The 15,055-nt window shown below is 38.5% G+C and overlaps 1 protein-coding gene across 1 annotated transcript in view; it reads right to left on the bottom strand.

Moving 5' to 3' along the window:
- Window positions 1-15,055, bottom strand: part of EFHC2 (EF-hand domain containing 2) — a 193,733-nt gene that overhangs the window by 132,874 nt on the left and 45,804 nt on the right. Inside the window, 1 exon segment of the mRNA XM_067722738.1 lies at window positions 11,637-11,826. Coding sequence (XP_067578839.1) covers window positions 11,637-11,826 — 190 coding nt within the window.

The raw sequence follows: 15,055 nt of genomic DNA, 5'->3' as shown, positions 1-15,055 counted from the left end.
GTGTAAATTGGAGCAGCCACTATGGAAGAAATTAAGGAGTTTCCTCAAAAAACTAAAAATAGAACTATCACATGATCCAGAAATTCCACTCCTGGGTATGTATCTGAAAAAAAACAAAAACACTAATTCAAAAAAATACATGCACCCCAATGTTAACAGTAGAATTATTTACAATAGCCAAAATATGGAAGCAATCCAAGTGTTTATCAACATATGAATGGATAAAGAAGATGTGATATATACAGACACACAATGGAATACTACTCAGCCATAAAAAAGAATGGAATTCTGCCATTTGCAACAATGTGGATAGACCTAGAGGGTATTAGGCTTAGTGAAGTAAGTCAAAAAAAAAGACAAATACTGTATGTTATCACTGATATGTGGAATCTAAAAAATAAAATGAATTAATATCACAAACAGACTCACAGATATAGAGAACAAACTACTGGTTACCAGTCGGGGGGGGGCAAGATAAGGGTAGGTTTTAAGAGATACAAACACCTATCTATAAAATAAGTAAGCAACTAGGATATATTATATAGCACAGGGAAATATAGCCATTATTTATTTTATAATAACTTGAAATGGCAATTCAATCTATAAAAGTATTGAATCCCTATGTTATATACCTGAAACTAATACAATATTATAAATCAACTATATTTCAATAAAAAGTTTAAAATAAAAAAATAAATAAATGCCCTGAAACACCAGACGAAAAAAATCAACAAGTAGAACCAGAGATAGAATAAAATACACTCAAAAACAGATTTTATATTTTAGGCTAAAAAGGAGGGAAACAACAGAGTAGACTACGAAGGAAGTAAAATTTTGATTAAACATAAAAGGGCCTACATGAAGTTTCTAGAACCTAGTTGACAATGGTGTAAAATCTTTGAGTTTAGAATAATCGGAATGTAAATACAATTGTAATAGTCTATTACTGACTGCTATTAGTTCAGAATAGTGAAAAAGTAAAGCAATAATAAATGTAGTTATTTATCACCTTTCCCCTAAAAGACCATTAAGTGAATTTGCTAAAATAGAAGACACATGACAAACTCTCTTATTAAACAATAGAAGACTTTTTAAACTACCTTAATACCCACAGAGTAAACGGAATACTGGGGAACAACTGGAAAGAGCAATGCATCGATAGCTTAATGGCTACTTTTTAGAATTCACTGGTCTCAATGGGCATCTCCAAACGGATTCTTCTGGAATATGGCAGAATTTGTGCCAAAGAAAAATGCAAGAATTCTGCAGCACAGGTGATGACTGGGATAGTCCGAGCTTATGCTTCACTTCCCCTAGGAACACCGTCCTCCCTACCCCACGTAAGAAAATAAGCCAGGCCTTAAGCAAAGGAGGAGAGTTAATTCTTCAGGACTACATGCGATGAGCTGGACACTTGATGTGCATTGTCCATCTGATGCTCACGGCAATTCTAAGATAGGTTTGTTACTCTTACTTGACAGATGAGGGAATTAAGACCAAGAGAGGTTAAAAACATAGCCCAGATGAAATACGTAATAAATGGTAAATCCAGGTTTTGAACCCATCTGTCTGACTGAAACCCTTGCTCTCTCCCCTACACCAGAGAGCCTCCTATTACAGGGGTGTTGCAGGAGGACCATGTTCCCAAGGGATACCCCAACCAATGTACACAGAGTTCATTCAAACAATGCTCCATATGGGGAGACATACATATCCTGGGTTCAATCCTACAGGTAAAGGGAAAGGAAAAGACCCTGGCAATAATGATGATGATGATGATGATGATGATGATGATGATGATGATGGTAATTCTACTTTCCTAAGAAGAGAAGTCAGCAATTGCAAGGCCTGGGACAGAGGAAGACAAAGTAGGCAAAGGGAAGAAAGTTAAATAGGGCACACTTGATGGAAGATGAATAAAAATGCATGAAAGGAAAGAGAATGAGGATGAAGAGACAGACGAAGTCCAATAAGAGAGAAAAAGAAATAGAGAAAGAGGTCAAAAGAATGGAAGGGGAAAGATTAAGGAGGTTGAGAGATGGGATATAAGAAAAGGAAGTGGGACAACATTGAAAAAAGAATGGAGATAAGTATTTCTGTCCCCCTTTCAATAATGTGGAATTCATGCCCTCCCTGCCACCTCCCCATTTCTGATGTCCTAGAATGAACAGCCATGTGCCATCAATTATTTGTACCTCTGATAAAAGGTTTATGATAATGACATGTGTCCCTGATGAATCCTCTTTATTAAAAGAACTATTACCACACTAAACACCACAATGAATTTCATACTCAGAATAGGTATTTAAATAGAGGAGCATAATTAAAATAAGTAGAAGGATATGAACAATTCTAACATGTTTAAATTTAGAAATTAACAATGCTAAATGTTTTTAAACCTCTGAAGGGAGTTAGGAGAGCAATTTATTTGAAAAAAATTAAAACCAGCATGTTTAAAAATAAAGGAATATCAATCCAGAGAATGAAAAACAATTATAAAAGTAACCAGAAATCTGCCATGGTGAATTATTACATGTGAATTGGCTGCACTTTCTTTATATACATACACAGCATAAAGCTGTGCCTCAAATCTTAAATCCCAAACAGTGAGCCAGACTCCAGAGAAGACACACTATAAGATTCCATTTATATGAAGTTCAAGAATAGGCAAAACTATAGTGATGCAAGTCAGAGCCATGGAGGAGGGCTGAATGGAAGGGGGCATGAGGGAACTGTCTAGGGTGGTAGAGATGTTCTATATGGTGTCTGGGGTGTGGTTACCTGTGTATACATTTGTTAGAACTCATGGGACTGTATGCTTAAAATGGGTACATTTTATCATATACAAGTTATACCTCAGTAAAGTTGATTAAAATAAAGACTCAAACAACAAAATCCTAGAGGAATACAGTTTTCTGTGTCCTGATTGTGGTGGTGGTTACATGAATCCGTACCTGTGATAAAATTTCACAGAACTATAAACTAAAGGGGAAATATGAGTGCATGTAAAAACTGGTGAAATTCAATTAAGGTCTGCAAGTTTAGTATTATACTAATGTCAATTTCCTGGTTTTGATAATGTACTATAATTGTATAAGATGCTGTTGTTGGGGAAAGCTGGGAAAAGAGACACAGGAACTGTCTTGTGCCATTTTTGTGATTTCCTGTAAGTACAAAATTATTTCAAAAATATTTTTTTAAAAAAGAACATAGATTATATAGTCAGTATTTGTACCATCACCCACCATCAGTGTTAAAAAAGGGTGAGCTTACTATAGGGTAGAATCCTGAAAATACAAAATTCAGGAAGGTAAATAATCTTTTAAACGTTTCCAATAAACCTGCGGCTGGTCTGAATTCAGAGAGGGAAGTAGTTTTTAATAAATAAACATTGCTGTATAGATTAAAAATTCAGATCAAAATATAAATCAGCCTAAAATATAAGTCAACAAATCAAACAGTAACTATCAGTTCCTAATTTGTGATCTAAAATGTTATACATGACAAAGATTTTTGTGTTCAAAAAAAAAAAAATCAGTATGTACAGAGAATAGCCATGTGAAGAGGCAGCAAGAGGGCGGCCATCTGCAACCCCAGGAGAGAGGCCTTAAGAGAAACCAACCCTGCCAGCACCGTGATCTTGGACTTCTAACACCCAGAACTATGAGAAAATAAATTTCTGTGGTTCAAGGCACCCAGTCTATGGTATTTTGTTATGGCAGTCCTAGACTAATATATTAAACTGTAATTTATATGCCATAAACTCACCTCTTGTCAGTATACAGTTCAATGACTTTTCATAAATTTATAGACCTGTGTGATCATCACCACAATCCAGTTTAGAACACTTCTATCACCCCCAAAACATTCCCTCTCCCACTGCCAACCCCAGGCAACTACTGATCGGCTTTCTCTGATATATTTGCCTTTTTTAGAATTTCAGATAGATGGAATCATACAATATGAAGCCTTCTGTGTCTGCTTTCTTTTACTTAGTATGTTTCTGAGGTTTATCCATATTGTACTATATACCAGTAGTTTCTTTTTATTGACAAATAGTTTCCATTGTATGGCTATATACCACATTTTGTTCATCCATTCATCAGTTGATGGACATTTGGGTTGTTCCCTGTTTTGGGCTATTATGAATAATGACGCTATAATCATTCACATACAAGTTTTTGTGTGAACATATGTTTTAATTTCTCTTAGAAATATATGTAGGAGTGGAATTAACTGAGTCATGTGTTACCATATATTTAACTATTTAAGAAACTCCCAAACTGTCTTCCAAAATGGCAGTACCATTTTATATTCCCTCCAGGAATATATAGAAGTTTCAGTTTCTTAACATCCTTGTCAGCACTTGGTATTGTCAGTCTTTTTAAGTTATAGCCATTCTAATGGGTGTGTAGTGGTATCTACTCAGGTTTAAGCTCAAAAAGACAATTTTAACTTTGGGCTAATGCGAATAAGCCACAGGCCTACTTATTGATAAAAAGTATAACCCTTTTAAAGGGTCTTAAAATTTTGCCTGGTAACCACACTCTAGGTTTTAGAAAAGAGGGGAGGAAGAACTCTCTCTTCTTCAGTCAGAGACTCATTTATGAACCTCATTCTTTTTATTCCAAAAACATTTATTCCAGATTTGGGAGTTTTTATTAAACGCCTTCTGAATTTCAAAAGATTAAAGAAAGCCATAATGCATGATGAAATTAGAAACTTTATCAGTTTAACATAAATTTAAAGAAGGTAATTTTGTGTTTTAGAAATAGATGCAGAATATACAGTTGAGAATTTGGGGTATGACATGTTTGATTTCAGGCAAGCCTTTTGTTTTGTTTTGTTTTTTGCGGTATGTGGGCCCCTCACTGTCGTGGCCTCTCCCGCTGCGGAGCACAGGCTCCGGACACGCAGGCTCAGTGGCCATGGCTCACGGGCCCAGTCGCTCCGCGGCACGTGGGATCCTCCCGGACCGGGCACGAACCCGCGTCCCCCGCATCGGCAGGCGGACTCTCAACCACTGCGCCACCAGGGCAGCCCCAGGCAAGCCTTTTGATTTCATCTTTAAAGCTCAGTAGGTGAAGATTATGTAACTGTGACCTAAAACATGGGACTTAAATGGCAATGTATTACAAGCACATTGTGTTATAATTATACATATCGGTGTCTTTTATGAAATGATTCTAACAGGTTTCAGATAATCTGACAGTCACATAAACCTATGGAAATTTTTCATTTGACCTTTTGGGTATGGTTTAAAGGTATAGTATCTGACACATTTTCTAGTTATTTTTAAATTTTTAATTGTATTTTATTTTTATATATGCTGATTATATTTTGTAACATTCCTAATTGGCTTTAGGCAAAACTTCAAGGATCTGTAGTCATGTATTGTTCTTTGCCAATACAAAATTCTAGCCTACTTGATCGCTCCTTGATCCCCTGTGGGAAAACTAAAAAGTTTGGCTGGTATTGGGTAAGGAGAAAAGCAGCCCCTGACATGCAGGAGCCAGCCTGGCACTATCAGCTGGCCTTGGTGCTGCTACAGGCTGGTCTGGCAGCCACAGCAAAGCCTTGGTGTTCTCCCACTGAACATGAACACTTCCGGAAAATACCATCCTCAGACAAGGCTGCTCTGTGACCACAGTGGATCAAGACCAAAAAAACAGACCACTCCGTAGCTACATCTAAACACAGACAGAACATAAACATCGTCCAAGCCACAAAATGCCAAATATCCTCCTGTCCTAGCTCATGGGAGTGATGGCCGCTAATCTCCCAATTACAGATGTAGCCTCGCTCTAGTCTGCTGTCCCCATAAATGAGATTTATTAAGATACACAGTCATAAAAAATGGGCAGAAGAACTGAACAGACATTTTTCCAAAGAGGAATGCAGATGGCCAACAGGCACATGAAAAGATGCTCAACGTCACTAATCATCAGGGTAATGCAAAACCACAATAAGACATCAACTCAAATCTATCAGAATGGCTACTATCACAAAGACAACAAATAACAAGTGTTGGTGAGGGTGTGGAGAAAAGGGAACCCTCGTATACTTTTGGTGGGAATGTAAACTGGTGCAGCCACTGTAGAAATAGTATGGAGGGTTCTCAAAAACTAAAAACAGAACTACCATAGGACCCAGCAATTCCACGCCTGAATATGTATCTGAAAAAAAACCAAAACCACTAATTCGAAAAGTTACATGCACCCCAATGTTCACAGTGGTATTATTTACAATTGCCAAGCTATGGAAGCAACCTAAGTGTCCATCAGCAGATAAATGGATAAAGAAGAAGTGGTGTGTACACACACACACACACACACAATGTAATACTACTCAGCCATAAAAAAGAATGAAAATTTTTGCCATTTGCAGCAACATGGATGAACTTGGAGGGCATTATGCTAAGTAAGGTAAGTCAGACAGAGAAAGACAAACACTGTATGATATCACTTATAGGTGGAATCTAAAAAACACAATAAACTAGTGACTATTACAGAAAAGAAGCAGACTCACAGATATAGAGAACAAACTAGTGGTTACCAGTGGGGAGAGGGAAGTGGGGAGGGGCACTGGGAGTAGGGGACTAAGAGGCACAAACTATTAGGTATAAAATAAGCTGCCAGAATATATTGTACAACATAGGGAATATAGCCAATATTTTATAATAACTGTAAATGGATGGAATACAACCTTTAAAAATTGTGACTCACTATATTGTACACCTGTAACTTACATAATATTGTACAGCAACTATACTTCAATTTTTTAAAAAAGATACACGGTCATAGAAGTACCCCCGCTTCCTGAGAGCACCCAATCCAGAGCAAGGCCTCACTTCCTTCGATCCTCTCCAAAATTACCTAACACAAGCCCAAATCTTATAGTAAGTCTTTTCTAACACCTGCTTACTTAGACATCCCACAGTTACTCAGGGTATATGTTTTCCCTCACTGCAAGGAATAATAAACCAACTTGTTCAATTAAAAAAATACATCAAGGTGACCCAAGAGATCAAATTATACTTTAAATTTTTGTTTTCATATTGTTCAAAGCATAGAGATCCAAACAGTACTAAATAATCAGCTCATCATAAACTCAATGTCAATGAATGCAGTTATTAAAATTCTAATTCTGTGGTCAGTAGTTTTGATTATAATTATTATGTATACAGTAGATGGAAAAAATGAAATATTTCTAAATGCATGCATAATACCCCATAGGATCAACCTTTATCCTGCCACTTACTACTATAATAGAGTCATTTGCAAATCAGCCAACAAATTAGGCTAACTAGGAGCCATTGACAAATGAAGAGAAATGAGTGTATAATTGTAGAGTATGTAAATGATGCTTAACATCCAGATAAAAGTCATTAAAAAACATTCAGTCATTTGAGTATTTCTAACTAGTCTGACTTTTTTATAAAAGCAGGTAACGATAGCAACGGCGACACATTATAAACTACAAAGTGCCCAACTTCAATCAACAATGAAGCAGTAGGTGCCTGATGTAATTAGAAAGAGCCCCAGGCCAGGAGATTCAGGGTCTGGGCTCAGTTCTAGGATGAATTTCCCTGTAGTCATAGACTACATGCCACAGACTGAGACTCAAGACTTAGGCAGAGACTGCTAGAGGTAAAGGGGTATTAGCAACCAGCTAGCCAAGCCCCACGTCAGGGTCAAGGAAACTCAGGCTCAGACGCATAAGGTGAATAAGCCACAATCAGAACCCTGCCCCTGCCCCACTTCTTGCCAATGATTCCTCATTTATAAAATGAGAACGATCATCCACGTTTGCTTCTTCCTGATAGAGGTGCTGGGATGATGACTGGAACTAACTGGTTGAATGAATATGTGCTTGCTTGTATTTAAATGAATTCAACGAAATAACTAGTCTTTGGGCAGTAGGTGCAGTATCAGGCAAAATTATGTTTGGCTATTTGCATAAATCCTCCCACTGCCAAGGGTTTTAAGCAAGTTAGGACTGTGTTTCTCAATGGGAGCAGTACTGGCATTTTAGGCAGAATACTCTGCCCGGTGGGGGGTTGCCCTCCCCACGGTGCAGGATGTAAAATACAAGGCTGGCCCCCAGCTGCTCAAATAGCAGCAGCACCTCTGGGTCAGGTCTGGCCCTAGGGCGAGGCAATTTAAAACATCAAAACTAATGCCAGAAATCCATAATGAACAAAATACCACCATGTTAAACAAATATGGAATCAGTGCTACTGACTTTTCTTTTTGCCTCAGGCTCCAGTATGGCTCAGCATGGCAGTTACTGATCCTGTCTTTATTATAACATGCTGGCATTTTATTCAACCTGAATTTTTTGCATTAATTTTTAAGAGATTTCATTAAAATATTATCTGGCGGGTTACTGAGTTTTGGGGTGCCCCTTAAATTCTGTACCCAAGACAAGTGCCTCACTTGCTTTATCCTAGTCCAGTGCTGCTTCCCGTCATTGCGACAACTTAAAACACCTCCACACATTTCTAGACGCCTCCCTGGGTTGAGAACCTCTGAAATAGGGGCTGATTTTTCTCATTTAACAAGAAGTCCGGAGAGACACAGCCCAGGCCTGAAACAGTGGCTGCATGATGCCATCGGGGCCCTAGATTCCCTGTATCTCTGCTGCAGTCACAAGATGGCTGATGTGCCCCCAAGGAATTATGTCCTAGTTCCAGAGAGGAAAACAAGGCAGGGCGAAGGGCAGGAAAAACATACCAGCTGAGCCTGACTCCTTTAATTAGAAAAATACCTTTCCCAGGAGCCCCACCCAATAAACCTTAACTCACATATCATTGGCTAGAAGTGAGCCAAGTGGCCAGCCCTAGCTGCAGGGAGCCTGGGGGAGGTGAACACCTGTAAGTGGGCATGTCTCCAGCCTGAATAAAACTAGTGTTCTCTCCATAAGAATGAAGGGGAGAGTGAAGAAAAGATAACTAGCTAGAAATGTCCGCCATGAGGGCCAGGCAGGATGATAAATGCTGGCTCTTCTGCGTGACCGCAAATAGCATCTTTTCTGCTTGTAATTTGATGGTCTGCCTGAGCAGAGCATTTTGATGGTCACTTTTAGAATTATGGATAGAAACTGGAACATTGTCTTAGGTTGGGCTCCATAGAAGCAGAACCTAAAACAGGGATTTAGGTGCGTGTGATTTATTAAGGGCGTACTCTTGGGAGAAACCTGTAAGGGAGTGAGGGGAACAGCCAAAGGAAGAGAAATGATCCAAGCGAGGATGCATTCTCACATGAAGCTTTGCCGAGGCTTAATGCCACAAGGGGCTATGGGCCTAAATCACAACACAGAGTTGTCTCACCTTAAAGAAGCTCAGCCTTCTACCCTTGACAAATCAGTCAGCCATTTGCTACCCGGTCCTGTGATGAGGGGGCCAGTGTAACCTCCTAGGTTACCTCTCTGGGTGATGCCATGCCCATTGGCCAAGAGCAACACTCCATGGAGGGTTGCAGGTGTGAGTTGTTTGCCAAAGCACTTGCTACAGCTGTTGGGGAGGGGTGCCCCACCCCTATCATGGGTCTGGGTGGGCACCAAGAGCATCTACTGCAAATATTAATTTTGATGCACTTTCCAAAGAACTGCCTTTATTTCTACTTTGTATTGTTTGAGAATGGAAGCCTAGGTATATTGTTATGATTAAAAGCTGTTGGAAAAACTGGCAAAGAGTTGAAAGTGTCTCATTTTCAAGAAAAATGATTAACAGGTGTTGACTTGTTTTGTTGAACCACAAATGCAGAAAGTGCTTTATAATTTGCTCTGGGTATTAACCAGGATCCAATCTGAAGTTCACAATCTCATCAGAGCACGTAAATATTTCATAGTCTTAGTGTCTCATTTAAAGCTCAATGAATATTTAATTGAAGTTGACCAACAAAATAACTGAAAGAATTATGTCGCATTTAGTTAGGCCTGAAATGAGCAAGCTCTTCATTTTCTCAAGTAGTTTAAAGCTAAAATTATTCCAACTTCATGAAATATTCTACATAATTTTATAAGTAATTAAAGGGCTATAAAATAGGCTCGAAAGGCACATATTAAATACTGAGAAAAACATGAAATAAAATGAATTTTCAACTTTAAATGCAAGAGAATAGTTTAATATATGGTGGCCTACATTATTCAGTGGTGGATTACACTATTGTCAATACCCTCTTTTTGACACAAGAAGTAAAAATAGAATCTTTTATTTGACCCTTGAAAATTAAATATTCTAGAATGATGATGTGCAAACACCTGTAAGAGTGATGTTAACAGGAAGTCATGCATGATCTACCCAAGTCAGTCAGCCCAGAGACTGCTTCTGAACTCTGGGTCCAGCACTAAGCCAGGTACTGAAAATAATCAAAAAAAAGAAAAATATTGGTCCACGTTCAAAGTAGAGATGGTTTCCGAGGAAAGAAGCTTTCCCGTGGTCTGTTAGATCTCCGTAAGTGTCAGAATGGGGCTTCAAAAGAAATATGTGCTCTAATTGATTGACCCTAACTCAGATGACATGGGATATGTCACTTCTACCGAATTTGAAGACATTTTTTTTTTTTTTTTTTTTTTGTGGTACGTGGGCCTCTCACTGTTGTGGCCTCCCCCGTTGCAGAGCACAGGCTCCAGAGCGCAGGCTCAGCTGCCATGGCTCACAGGCCTAGCCAATCCGCAACATGTGGGATCTTCCCGGACCGGGGCACGAACCTGTGTCCCCTGCATCGGCAGGCGGACTCTCAACCACTGCGCCACCAGGGAAGCCCTGAAGACATTTTAATTGGAATCAAAGTATTGCCAACCAATCCATGCTAAGGCTGCTAAAAACTTCCTGGTAAACTTAGCATACTACAGTTTGAATTCTTTAGTCCTGAGTTATTTTTTAATTACAGGACCTAAATAATCCAATAACAAGTTCTTTTTTGGAGAACCGACCATGGGGCCGTGATACAAGGTTGTGTGATAAACAGAGCATATCCATATAGCTGCCTTGTGGAAAATAACTGGTCACCTTGGGTTTTTCCCCTTTGATCTTAGTCTCTTTTTAAGATACTCAAAAGGATCGCCTTCTACAACTGTCAATATGCCAGTATACGTGCATGTGTTATGTATACAAACACATATCACTAAAAAGTTCAGACTCTTGTCTAATAATAGCACCTCTTTCCTTCACTTCTACAATTCATGCCATGTCACCCTATGGTCCTCAGGGATGAGGAACCATAATTAGTATGGAGAAAAGAAGAGAAGGCATTTTCCCGTTGTATTCAATGGCACATTCAGAATCAAACAAAATTCTTTAGTTAAGGGCAATCACTAAGCAAAAGTGGCAGTCTGACCAGACTCTTAGAGTCTGTAGAAGGACATTATCCTGTCCAGGGCAGGAGATGAGAGAAAGGTTGATAACATTAGCCAAGAAAGGTGATGAACATTAAGCATCCTGCAGCCAATGTACCTAGTCAGAAACAGGAGCAGGGATAACTTTTCTTTGTTTAGGGTACTTTTGTTCTAGAATGTGTCATTTCAGATGAACATTTACATTTACATTGAGGACTCTTATTTTCTCACATCTACTTAATATTTAGTACATGTAACATTTAAGACTGCATTTCTCCCAGTGTCATGTGACTTACCCTGTTTATCAAAAGCCACCCAGGATGGTGAATCAGTTCCCATTCCTTTAGGAAATACACTATGTTTTGGCTTTATCTTTTGTCCGAGAAGCAGTTCTCCACCTATTCCTGGTTTATCTTCACTCACCAGCATCCTAACATTGTTGCAAAAGCCCCAATGTTGAGATTTGTGGAATTTCTCTTTTCCCATCTGTGAACACAAGAGACAACATAAAATGGCCAAAGTTACTCTTTGTGACTTTTCTTATTTGTTTGAAAAGGTAAACACATTTCCCATCATTTATTTTCCCATTACAAAATGCAAATGAGAGTGGCAAATAATTATGATCAATCTTCATCATAAAGTTGTGTCTCATTTTAAATTCAATTCATTTTAACAAATTCAAAACCTTGAAAAGCAATAAGAATAAACCCAATGCTCCATGCTACTTTAAAACATTTAAAAATTATTACTGTAAGTGAACATTTAGGACATTAGCTTGCTAATTGGTCTATTCTGCTTATTTGCCAAGAATGTAAACAGGAAAAAAAAAAAAAACTCCTCTACTTCAGAGTAAAAATGTAACAGTTTTCCCACAGAAGTCTAAATATTATTTTCATCAAAACAGAGAATAAAATCTTTTCCTCATTAAAGTAAATGTCACAGGAAATTCGTCAGAGCTGACATTCTCCTCCTAATTGTAGAACCTTGCTCTCCCTCTTCTCCACTCCCCTCCCATCTCTTCTGAGGATCTGGGCAGAGAGGGCAAAGCCTAGATAATGCTACCAAGGATTGGCAAAATGTGGGCCAACACCAACATGCAGGCACTGCTAGTAGGAAAGTAAAACAGAAAAATCCCTCTGAGGAAAGACATGGCAATACCTAGCAAAGTGAAAGGTGTATATGGCCTGAGGCCTAGCAAGTCCACTCCTAAATTTTTTTTTTTCTTTTTTTTTTTTTGCGGTATGTGGGCCTCTCACTGCTGTGGCCTCTCCCGTTGCTGAGCACAGGCTCTGGATGCGCAGGCTCAGAGGCCATGGCTCACGGGCCCAGCCGCTCCGCGGCATGTGGGATCTTCCCGGACCGGGGCACGAACCCGTGTCCCCTGCATCGGCAGGCGGACTCTCAACCACTGCGCCACCAGGAAAGCCTCTAAATATCTTTTGCACCGTGCATGGGGAGCTATAGATCAGATTATTTGTTACAGCAGTGTTGGTAAGAGTGAAAAATAGGAAACAATCTAAATGTCCATCAATAGCAAAAAAGATACTTCAATTAATATTAATATTAATACAAAGGTCTAAAATTATATGCATCGATACGGACAAATCTCAAAAAAATGTCAAGCAAAAAAAAGGTAGTAGAAAGGCACACAAAATTTGATCATTTCACTTACATAAAGTCTGAAAACATTCAAAAATACAGTATTATTTATGGATAATATAAGCATGGAAATAAGCAGCATATTCAAGTTAATATAATATCCAAGGTAATACATGATATATGATACAATAAAGATCGTATACATTTATTATGATATATGATATTTGTTGTATCATATGCATATCATATCATGAACATCCATGTACACCACAGCCCTGTATAAAATATAAAACATTTCAGATACAATTAAAGCACTCTCTTATCCCAAGCTCCTGATTTCGATATCTGTGTCTGTTTCTGTTTTGTAAATAAGTTCATTTGTATCTTTTTTAAATTAGATTCCACATATGAGTGATATATGATACTTGTAGATGAACATACAAATACTACTATATATAAGATAGATAACCAACAAGGACCTACTGTATAAATAGCACAGGGAACTCTACTCAATATTCTGTGATAACCTATATGAGAAAAGAATCTGAATCACTTTGCTGTATACCTGAAACTAACACAACATTGTAAATCAACTACACCCCAATGGAATTAAAATATTAAAAAAAGAAACAAATAAAGCCCTCTCTCAGAGTTCATGCCCCTTGCCTCCCTCTCCAGAGGTAACCAGTATCCTGAATTTGCTTCTTGAACTTTATACTTTGCCAGGATTATATACGCCAGAGCGATAGCCTCCTGCAAAGCATGACGCGTTGGCAGGAATTCTGAAAGGACGTTTGAAAATACTTCGTTTCAAGGCAACCTATGAAATGAGGTAAAATATTTGCAAATAATATATCTGATAACAAGTTAATATCCAAAATATATAAAGAACTCATACAACTCAATGGCAAAAAGAAAGTGTGATTAAAAAATGGACAGAGGATCTGAATACACGTTTTTCCAAAGAAGACATACAAATGGCCAACAGGTACATGAAAAGATGCTCAACATCACTAATCATCAGGGAAATGCAAAGCAAACCCACAATGAGATATCACCACACACCTGTTGGGATGGTTACTGTCAAAAAGATAAGAAATAACAAGTGTTGGCAAGGATGTGGAGAAAAGGGAATCCTTGTGCATTGTTGGTGGGAATATAAATTGGTGTGTGTGGAAGTTCTTTAAAAAATTAAAAATAGAACTACCATATGACTCAGCAATTCCACTTCTGGGTATTTATCCAAAGAAAACGGAAACACTAATTTAAAATGATATGTGTACCACATGTCCATCTGCAGCATTCTTTACAATAGCCAAAACACAGAAACAACCTAAGTGGCCACTGACGATGAATGAATAAAGAAAATATGGTGTATATATGTATATACAATGGATATTATTCATCCATAAAAAAATGAAATCCTGGGCTTCCCTGGTGGCACAGTGGTTGAGAGTCCGCCTGCTGATGCAGGGGACATGGGTTCATGCCCCGGTCCGGGAGGATCCCACATGCCGCGGAGCGGCTAGGCCCGTGAGCCATGGCCACTGAGCCTGTGCTCCGCAATGGAAGAGGCCACAACAGTGAGAGGGCCATGTACCACACACACACACACACACAAAAAAATGAAATCCTGCCACAACATGGACGGACCTTGAGGGCATTATGCTAAGTCAGACAGAAAAAGACAAATATCATATGATCTCACTTATATGTGGAATCTTAAAAAAAAATCAAATTAAAAAATTCCAGAAAGCAAGCTCAGAGATACAGAGAACAGATTGGTGGTTGCCAGAGGTGGAGGGTGGGGAGTGGGCAAAATGGGTGAAGGGGATCAAAAGGTACAAACTTCCAGTTATAAAAGAAGTAAGTCCTCGGGATGTAATTCACAGCATGGTGACTATAGGTAATAATTACTGTATATTTGAAAGTGGCTAACAGAGTAAATCTGAAAAGTTCTCATCACCAGAAAAAAAAAAAACTTGTAACTATGTGTGGTGGTGGACCTAACTAGACTTACTGTGATCATTTTGCAATATATACAACTATCGAATCATTACATTGCACACCTACAACTCATATAATGTTATATGTCAATTACACCTCAATAAAACTA

The sequence above is a fragment of the Pseudorca crassidens genome, chromosome X (genome assembly GCF_039906515.1).
Source record: "Pseudorca crassidens isolate mPseCra1 chromosome X, mPseCra1.hap1, whole genome shotgun sequence".
In the NCBI taxonomy this organism is placed as follows: Eukaryota; Metazoa; Chordata; class Mammalia; order Artiodactyla; family Delphinidae; genus Pseudorca; species Pseudorca crassidens.
This window is presented reverse-complemented; position numbering and strand designations above follow the sequence as displayed.